The sequence below is a fragment of the Sturnira hondurensis genome, unplaced genomic scaffold (genome assembly GCF_014824575.4).
Source record: "Sturnira hondurensis isolate 20B ecotype Veracruz unplaced genomic scaffold, ASM1482457v3 Scaffold0010128, whole genome shotgun sequence".
NCBI lineage: Eukaryota > Metazoa > Chordata > Mammalia > Chiroptera > Phyllostomidae > Sturnira > Sturnira hondurensis.
Window position 1 is genome coordinate 23,379,080 of NW_028082759.1, and position 9,174 is coordinate 23,388,253.

General features: G+C 48.8%; 1 protein-coding gene across 8 annotated transcripts in view; it reads right to left on the reverse strand.

The window, feature by feature from the left end:
- Positions 1-8,834, reverse strand: part of JADE1 (jade family PHD finger 1) — a 55,929-nt gene extending 47,095 nt beyond the window's left edge. Inside the window, exons 1-3 of one of the 8 annotated variants that reach the window (XM_037058526.1) lie at positions 8,739-8,834; positions 6,452-6,515; positions 5,534-6,063 (exon numbers count right to left, since the gene is read on the reverse strand). Coding sequence is in view for 1 of the 8 variants with exons in the window: in XM_037058525.1 (XP_036914420.1) it covers positions 3,635-3,653 (19 nt within the window). In the remaining 7 variants the exon portion in view is untranslated. Of the gene's footprint in view, positions 1-3,634; positions 3,744-4,072; positions 4,173-5,138; positions 5,271-5,317; positions 5,464-5,533; positions 6,206-6,451; positions 6,646-8,738 lie in introns of those variants that run through there. The other 7 variants (XM_037058527.1, XM_037058528.1, XM_037058531.1 and 4 more) reach the window with 7 other exon arrangements.
- Positions 8,835-9,174: the final 340 nt, after the last annotated feature.

Sequence of the window (9,174 nt, forward strand, 5' to 3'; positions counted from 1 at the left end):
TAAAGACATCACTAGTAATCAGTCAAGGTCTAGACTAGACCACAACAACATGGCCAGGGTTAGGGCCAATGACCTCTTAGACTCCATTTTCTCAGCTCCAAGATAGAGGGGACTCAAACTAAACTTACAGGCACGGAGCCACTTCCACAGGGAGGGGGGGGCAGAGGCCCTCCAGGGCCACTCTAATTGAGCAGGAATGAGGAGAACTTCTGCCATCAGAGCCCACCAGTGGGGGGAACATCAAAGTGTACACCTTCACAATCACAGACCAACAGTTTGTAGGAAGTAGACCACATCAAGGACAACAGACTTTCGATAAAGTCTCAACTTTCTGAAATATAAAACACTAAAATAATAAACATCCCAACTGTCCAAATCTAAATAAATATACGATGATCACATAAGTTGCTGCACTATCTTGTAAATAAAGACTCAACACTGAAACTTCCCCACAAAAACACTTGCTTGAAATTAAAATACCTTCGCAATGAAAGTTCCTACCACGCTCATGACACCATGTAAGAAACAAACAACTCCAAGCAAAGCCACCCTTTTTATTCCCCCCAAATTTAAGGTATTGTTGGATACAGTGCCAACATTCCAAATTACAGGGTTGGACAGGGAGTGGAGAAAGAAAAAGCTTAACACCGATATAACTTAGTGTTTGAACAATCCAGCCAAACTTTTTCATGCCAATCCAATGGAAAATAAAAAGCAAGGTGCATCAGCTAAGATCGCCGCCCCTTCCTCCAGAGGACATCCATTTTATTCCGAGAGTCTTGTGCGAAAGCAGAGCCTCTAGTGCGAGTTCTGACAGACCACTAACTGCGATGGTGTGACGGCTGCCCTGGATGCTGAAGGAGGGAAGAGCGTCCCTCCTGACTTCCATCCCTGAGTCCAGAAGCACTACTGTCAGATTCACAGCCTCCTGCTCAGGCAGGCAGGGCGCACAGGCGAGACACAGGCAGGAGTCAGTGCTTGGTGACTTGATGTCTGCAGTTCAAACCCCTCAGTACCGAAACGAATCACTCTTTTTCCAACAAGCCTGTGGATAAATGAACCCGGCAAATTTCTCTCCAGCCAGTATTTTTCAAACAGAATCTCCAAATCCAAGACTTCCAAATCACAATCTGATTTCCAACTTTTAAAAAAAATTCCACCATGATCAATTCCAAAGGCTTGCCTCCTCAATGCTAGAGGTTGTCAGAGTTACTATAGATTAAAATCTATTTATGAAATAACCAGATGCAATAAATGACCCTGGGCCAGACCGTGTTTTAGACAAAGCTGCTGTTGTACGTGGGGCCCACACCAAGGAAAAATCTATATCCCAGTGACAGATGAGATGAAAATTTAGGAAGCCAGCTGACAGGGGGGGAACCCCCTTGCAAAACTGTATGTACAGCATAATTCATTTCAGTTAAAACGTGTACACATACGCATAGACAACCGTCTGGAAAGTGCGACAGGCGGTCTCTGGGTGGTAGGAATGTACTGTTTTTGCTTCTCCATGTCTCTTAAGCTTCAACAATGTGCATGTAACACCACTTCGGTAATGATACTTTAAGCCACCAAGGGCTCCTTAAAGTCAAAAATCAGTATTTATGAAGTGCCTGCTACAGGTGAGACACATGGAAATCCGCTTTCATTCTCACCAAGTCCCCCTCCCCCAGTTTTTTTAGTTAATCCTCCCCAAGCCTTTGGGCCAAGCAACAGTGGTTCTCAAATATAGCATTTCCTTCAACTCCAAAGAGTGTCTCTGTTCTCTCAGGCACACTAATAATTTCTCAGTTTCCCCTTTACAGCTACTCTCTCAACCTTGGTAACTAATATACAACTAAAACACGCCTTTGCAGGCTGAAAATCTGTGAGGAGGGACTACTACCGTGGGGGAGGGGATCCTCTTCAATGAACTAGCCTGCCTTTCCGAAGTTAAATAAGTTAAAATCGGTGACAACACACCCAGTTTTTCTTACTAGAAAGCAGTGTTTGATCTTTAGATGGAAACAAGGTCAAGTTCTACTTGCATGGCAGGCAACACCCTTTATCTCTGGCTAGTGAAAAGATGGAGACATGGGGAAATCTCGCATAGCTGAAAACTGTATTTGTTCTCCATGTGGAAGTGAAAATGACAGACTGCATACACATAGTAAAAATTTAAGAAAGAAAGCAAATCAGAAAGTCGTCTCACTTGAACCTGGGCTGACATGAGGCTGAAACATTTGGGATAAAAGGGCAGTAACAATTCTGGGCCGCAGTTCTCTGGCAGAAAGCGTCACCCACGAGGACGTCCCAGGCAGGCCTCCAGCACGAGCCGCCCACTCTGCAACAAGTTACTGCACCCAATGTGTCAGGTACAGTTACACTGAAGGCTTCCTTTCTTAACCAAAAGTAATTGAACATCCATTGGCTGTGATTTGATCAAAATGCGACTTCCTGTCGTAATCTCTAACCCTTGGTGGATCGCTATCTAAATCAACTTCCACAGAAATAATTGTCTTTGAATCTTAAAACTAGTTCATTAACTTTGAAAGATATTAGCCTTGAGCTACAAGTAACTAGAGAGCTAGCCTTTCACAGCAGGTTTTCTAAAAAGGAAAAATATAGATCACCTCATAAAAAAAAAAACCCTCTGGGAAAGAAGCCCCCAAGCATTCCCATTAATGGAAACCTCAGATTCTCTGCCACTTTCCTGAAAACGTAGCTGTCTGAAGTCATTCAACTGAAGGCATCATTTTACAAAAGAAATTCTGAATTCTCTCCTGGCCAGGGCAAACCGAGGTCGGCAGACCGTGGTCCCCACCGAGGCACGGTGCAGCGCCCGCCTCCCCGTTACTAGAAAGCCACAGCTGCTTTTAAACGGTCTCCGGGCGACGGCGCACTCCTAACGGGTTTCGAAGGCACGTTTAAATCGCCCGCTTTTTTGTCTGCTCGCTGCCTTCACCGAGCCCGGTACTGCGGCCGCCCCATATGCCCGGGAGGGGAGCCGGGAGAAGAGAGCTGAGCAGAGGGCCCTGGGGCGGGGATGGGAGCCGTGCGGGAGGGGGAGCCGGTGCGGCGGGGTGGGGGCCACAGGGGGTGGAGGTGGGCCGCCGCCCTGCACGGAGAGCTCACCGTGCTGCGCCGGGTGCGCGTAGGGCCGCGGCGCCCCTCCTCCCGCCCTCCCTCTCAGTCTCCCTCCCGAAGCAACAGAAACAACAGCGGCGGAGGAGGGGAAAGTAACTCCGGCACCTTCGCCGGAATTAGCCCCGCTGCAGTGATGACACCTTCTCATGGTGCAACCGAGCACCACTCGCTCCGCACCAGCGTGCCCGCCGCCGCCGCCGCCCCCCCCATTCGAAAGTGGCCACCCCCACCCCGCGGCTGCCGCCGCTCCCGCCCCGCCACCTCCAGCTGCACCAATCCGCTCGGCCCCAGTGGCAAATCAAACGCTCCCTCGCGTCCAGAAGCCACTTGCGCCGCTGGAAACGGCTGCGCCGGCCCCCTCCCCGAGTTCCTCCGGGCGGCACCTCAGGGCAGGGGCGGGCGCTCGGCGAGAACGCCTGCGAGGTGGGAGCGGCGGCGAGCAGCCCCGAGCGGGCTCGGCTCCTGCTCCCGCTCCCGCCCCCAGACAGTTCTGGAAACTGTGGATCACCTCTGTCACAGGAAGCCATCCGGCGAGGAAGGCGCGGAACCAACAAACGCCCGCGGCCGCCCGCCGGAATCGGCGCGGGGACAGCGACGGGCTGCCGGCCGTCCCCCAGGCAGGGGTGCGGCGGTCACCCCCGCGGCGCGGGCTTTGTGCGGGGTTCCGGCGGTGAGGCGGGCAGGGCTTCCCCGCCTCCAGAACCCCCCACCCCGGCCTCCGCAGCGCTGCTGGGACCGTTAGGTGACGCTCGGACCACGGCCCAGAAAGCAGCGCCTCGGCCGAAGCCCTCCCCCATTTCCATATGGAGCCGCCTCTCCTCCAACGCCAGAGGCGGGCTCCAAAAGTTGGCCCCGGGGCCACCCAGCACCTGCCCACGTGCCCCGGAGGCTCTCTCCCCGGTCTCTCCCGTCCCCTCCCCCGCGCCGCCCTCGGCCGCCAGGTCACCTATTACCGGTGGGAGGGGAGACAGACTGGTATTTAAACGCCCGCGGAAGTTGAGGCACCCCCTCTGGCGGGTGCAGTGCACCTGCCTCCCGCTGCCGCGCTCGCCACTTTGAGCAGCAGCCGCGTCCTCGGCCCCGCCTCCTGCCCGCAGGCGGGGCGGGGGGAGCGGGAAGGAGGTGGAAGGGATCGAATTTCTCCAGCAAATGGGACCGTTCCGACAGGATTCGGTTCCCCGGTCAACATTCCACATTCCATCTCTCTCCCGCATTTGCGAGCCAGGGCCAACAACCCGGAAAGCCTGCTGGCCGCCGAACAACAGCCCCCAACTCACAAACACACACTCACTGGCACAGGACACGTGCACTGAACGGCTTTGCAACTTGCAGTCCCAGGGTACACATAGCACATTCATTGAAGGCATCGAAGAGCAGGCGACCCCACCCCCACAATTTGCAGATGGTGCCAAAGGTTGCAATTCGCAATCCGTTTTAAGTTCATGGTTAATCGGGACTTTGCTCTAGCGATGCAACCAACTCCTTCCTAATTTCACCGATCAAAGGTTTTACACTTTACAGGCAGTCTCGCTGTAAGTAAAAGATCTGATCATTGGAAACCCAATTAGGAAAAAATCTAATTGCTAAGCTGTCCCTCCACCCCGTTCATTGCCCTTGAATTGATGCAATGAATATTTTGGACATGTGGTGACGCGGTGACAAGAGCTGGGGCTGCGGCCACCCTACACAATGTACCTATACACACACACACCTATATTTAGACAAATATAGTCGTTCCCCTCCCTCTGCGGTCACACACACTCTGGATTCATATATGTATGCGAACCTGCGTTCTGCCATTGCCATCTGTCTACCAAGTTGCTACTATGCTTTCCACTCTCATGCAGCCTAATGCACTTTGGGCCAACTAAACTCGGCTTCTTCTCCCGAACGCGTTTAATTGATGTTTCACCTGAAAACCACGTTTTTTCCCCCCGCAAATCCAAAAAAAAGAAAAAGCTCTTAAGTCTTCAGCCCCCCCAAAATTGAAAAATAATCATAATGAAACTTACTGATCCAACATAAATCTATTCTTAGGCTCCAAAAATCATCCTCTCCTCCTCCTCTGGCCCCCGCCCCAGCAATGGCCAAGTTACTGGTGGGATAGTAAGGCTGCGCTCGGCAGCTGCCTACCCTCCCTCCTTGCTACATATCGAGAACCCAATCTTTTGGCGCCATATTAATGACGTACTATATTATTTCCACTAGGCAGCGACCTTCGGCATTAAATTACTCCCGAGAACTCCCGAGCAAAGCAACAAAACCATCAAATATGGCTGAGCCTCTCGGCTCGTCCTGCAGCCGCCGCCACCACTGCCGCCACTGCCGCCGCGGGATCGGGCTCGAGACGCGCACGGACCCACGCGCGGCGCGTTCCCCGCCCCACCCCCACGGCCCGCGCGCGTACCTGCTGCGGAGGGGTTCGGCCGAGACTCTGGGTTCTGCGCCGCATGAGTTCGGGCCGCGGCGGGCGGGCAGGCCGGGAGCCGGGCGGGCCCCTGCGTCTGCTGGCGCGCACACACCCGGTACTCGCGCAGGGAGGCACTCTCGGACGGGCGTTTGGCTTGTTATGGAGGAACGACTGTGTGAATCAAACTCATTTCTGGGTCACTGCTGCCACAGGGGGGAGCACTTTAATCCCCTGCCAAAACGAGAGGGTGGGGACAGGAGGGCGGAGGGAGCGCGCCCAGAGCTCACGGCGCAGGGGGCTTGGTCCCTCGTTAACTCTTCTCGGTCCTGGCTGCTAGCTCCGCCTGCAACCGTGGGGGCGGGTACTGCTCAGCTTTGAGAACCTCTTCCTTCATCTCTCATAGGAGGCTAGAAAGTCTTGTGGTTTCTCCCTGGGGGGACGTGGGCTTTTACATTATCTTCGAACTGTCCCAGTTCCAACTCTTGTATGACGTCATTGCACCCAGACATGGATTCTTTCAAATTAGTCTAAAATTGTGTGAATAAAAGCGTGGCTATTAGGGCGTATAATTTGGGTGAAAGGTTTTACGGTTAGACTGAATGTCAAAATAAATAGCTCTTCTGTAGTAACAAATTTAGGGAGTTGTAAATTAGAACAACATTTTCAAAAGAGAATCCAATCTGGGAGCTGGAACATGTCTTTACCTAAATTAGTATCAAACTGATCATTGCAAATGAGCATTAATTCATTAGAAGACTGATTATTTATAAATTGACAACGCCTCTCTCTTATACAGTATCACACAGCTGGACAATGCCTTCCAGACATGAGAACTGAGCCCAACACTGAAACTGGGGTGCAGAGTAATATCAGAGATTCATTTCAGAGTATCTATGTGTAAAAATGACTCGTTACCGATCTTCCACCAAATACAAACTTGCTTTTTCATGGGAAGGTTAACATATTTCTTTCATGGACCCTGCCAAAGAAATAAAAGTGCGTGTGATACTCAGCTTTGAAAAGAAAGACCTGGGAAAGACTTTTTGCAGATTACTGAAACTCCCATTCAGTACATAGAAGCACTGATCACTAATTACAAAATTTAGTATAGAACCCAAAGGCACTGGATGAATTCTGAATACATCAGGTTTGACATCACATAGTCACACACCAACCCATCCACGCACATTAAGAACATACAATCTGATAAACACAGCAAAACAAAACTAGTTGAGCCTTTCCATTATTTTTCAGAAATTAGAACAAGCCAAAGGAAATCTGAACTAGACTGGGACTGTTTCACTAACAAAGAGTACGAAGACACCACATCGGCCCCATTCATTTTGTTTGCTCATTTAATCCTGTTCAAAGAGATCACAGAAGTAAAGCACTCTGCTACCATTATTACTATTATGAGCATTGCATTGCAGTTGTTATTTTCATTGGTTCACCTTGCACATGCTCTACTGAGAAGTGAAGTGCACAGGCTCACAGCCAGCCAGACCTGGCCCTGGCCCTACCAGTTATCAGTGTGTGTCTGTGGGGTGTATGACAGAACTTGGAGCCTCAGTTTCTTCATAAGTAATGAGATGAGGTTAACAGCCCCTCCCAAAATGGTTATTAAAAGGAATGAAATAACCCCATAACAGTGCCCAGCAGGAGGTTATCAGTTCCCTCCCCCATCCCCCCCATACCCTTTTCTTGGTCTTCTCTCGTGGAAAATTGCAATTTCTGGATTCCAGTTGGACTTACAATACTTCACTGATTTATTTCCCCTAAAAAAAAATTTTAAGTCACACTTCCCATTTCCCATTCTACTTGTTTTTTCTCTCTCCACTCCTGATATATCAGGCAACAAAGTCAAAGTAGTGAATAAATAAATAAGAACGATGAAGAGGTACAATGGCAAACAAACTTCCCACGCAGACACACTGGTTAGCACCACAGGCCCCTGGAACATCCTTTCAGATGTGCCAGTTCTCCACAGTGGTGACCGTGGAGGCAGGGTCGGGTGCTATAAATAACCGTGGACCACAAGTCGGGGGAACTCCCATTGACTCACATGAAGCCCCTGGACAAATCTCTCTGGGCCTCGGTTTCCCCACTGAGGTGACAGACAAGATCAAATCCAACTCCTAACTCCTGATTGCTCTTCTAAGGTAAATAATTACTTTAGAAAGGAATTATTTGAAGAAATGGAGGACAGCCTGAGTTGAGAAGGAACATGTTATTTTCATTAGTGATTAGCTGTTGACATTTGTTGAATGACAGGTATCTTTTGCCATTGGACCATCTAGGAAACTTTATACAGTCCATCTCTGCAATGGAGTCAGCAGTGGCACGGTCTGCCTGGTGGCAACACAGACAGCACCTTCTAGAATGAGAAGTCCTACGCTGAGCACAAGTGAGCCAAGCTGCTGGTTCCACTTTGTCACTCACTATCTCATCCACCAAATCACTGAGGGTCACCATTTCCTGGTCTTTCCACTGGTTCTGTGAGTTCACACTTTATTATCAGAGATGACAGTGTACCCAGGAAAATAGCTACAAACTAGTCATTGTAGTTGAAATAATAAGATTCTAGTCTTTTCTGATACTCTCAGTGTTTTTGCTGATAATTACAATTCTATACATCCCTTACATTTTGCTATTATCATACAGTTTAACTATTTTCTTTTATAATAATGGACTTTTATGGAATAAAAATTTGGATGTTCATATTTCTGGCTGTGAAACCATACATAATTAACCTATAAATGTTTACTTGGCCATTTCCTGTGTGTCATCCTGCAGGTAAAGAATTATAAAGACTTGACAAGAAATTCCAAATTAGTTATATTTGAAGTGAAGTAGATTCATATGTTAAAGTACTATATACCACATTTCTTTAGAGAAATGAGCAAGAAATTCTTACTGACAAAAACCATTGCCAGTTGGTATGTATTATGTCGCATATAATTTTTTATTGTACAAGCACTCTCCTGAAAAAAAATGGGTTTTGTTCTAAAAGTTTACTTGTACTTTGATTGGAACTTTGAATTTATGTCCCAAATAAACCTTGTTCTAAAGAGGGCTTAGGTTGTCACGTAATTTTAAAAAACTAATTTCAATAATTAAATGGCAGAAAAGAGTAACTTTTCATTAACTGTTTGGAATGACATTATAATCCCATTGTCATTACATTGGGTGGGAGGGGACCTACCTCAAGGATGGACATGTGGGCACACTCTGAACAAATAAAGCTGGGAACCACGTTCGGCCCATGCCCGAACCTGAGAAGAAGAAGCAGGAAGTCGAGGCTAAGAGATCAGGACCAGAGTTTCCTGCCCGACCGGTTGGTGAGGTCACGGGTCCTGAACAGCCAGGCCGGCAGTGACAATGTTCAGTAGGAATGACCAGAAGGTCAGAAACAGAGACACTTTTTTGTCGGTGCAGTTATGACAGTACCAACTAAATTACTTTCTGCTTAAGGTTCTTTCACCTTTTCTCCCCTTCTTTGGTCTGCTTTTGATTTTGGTTGTTTTAATTTTGTTGCTTTTCATACTTTTAGCACAAGTGAAGACAGCGAAGAGAAACAAGTCTGATGGGGACAGGAGAGCAGATAATTCACATTAACCAGATGAGCATGACAGCACATC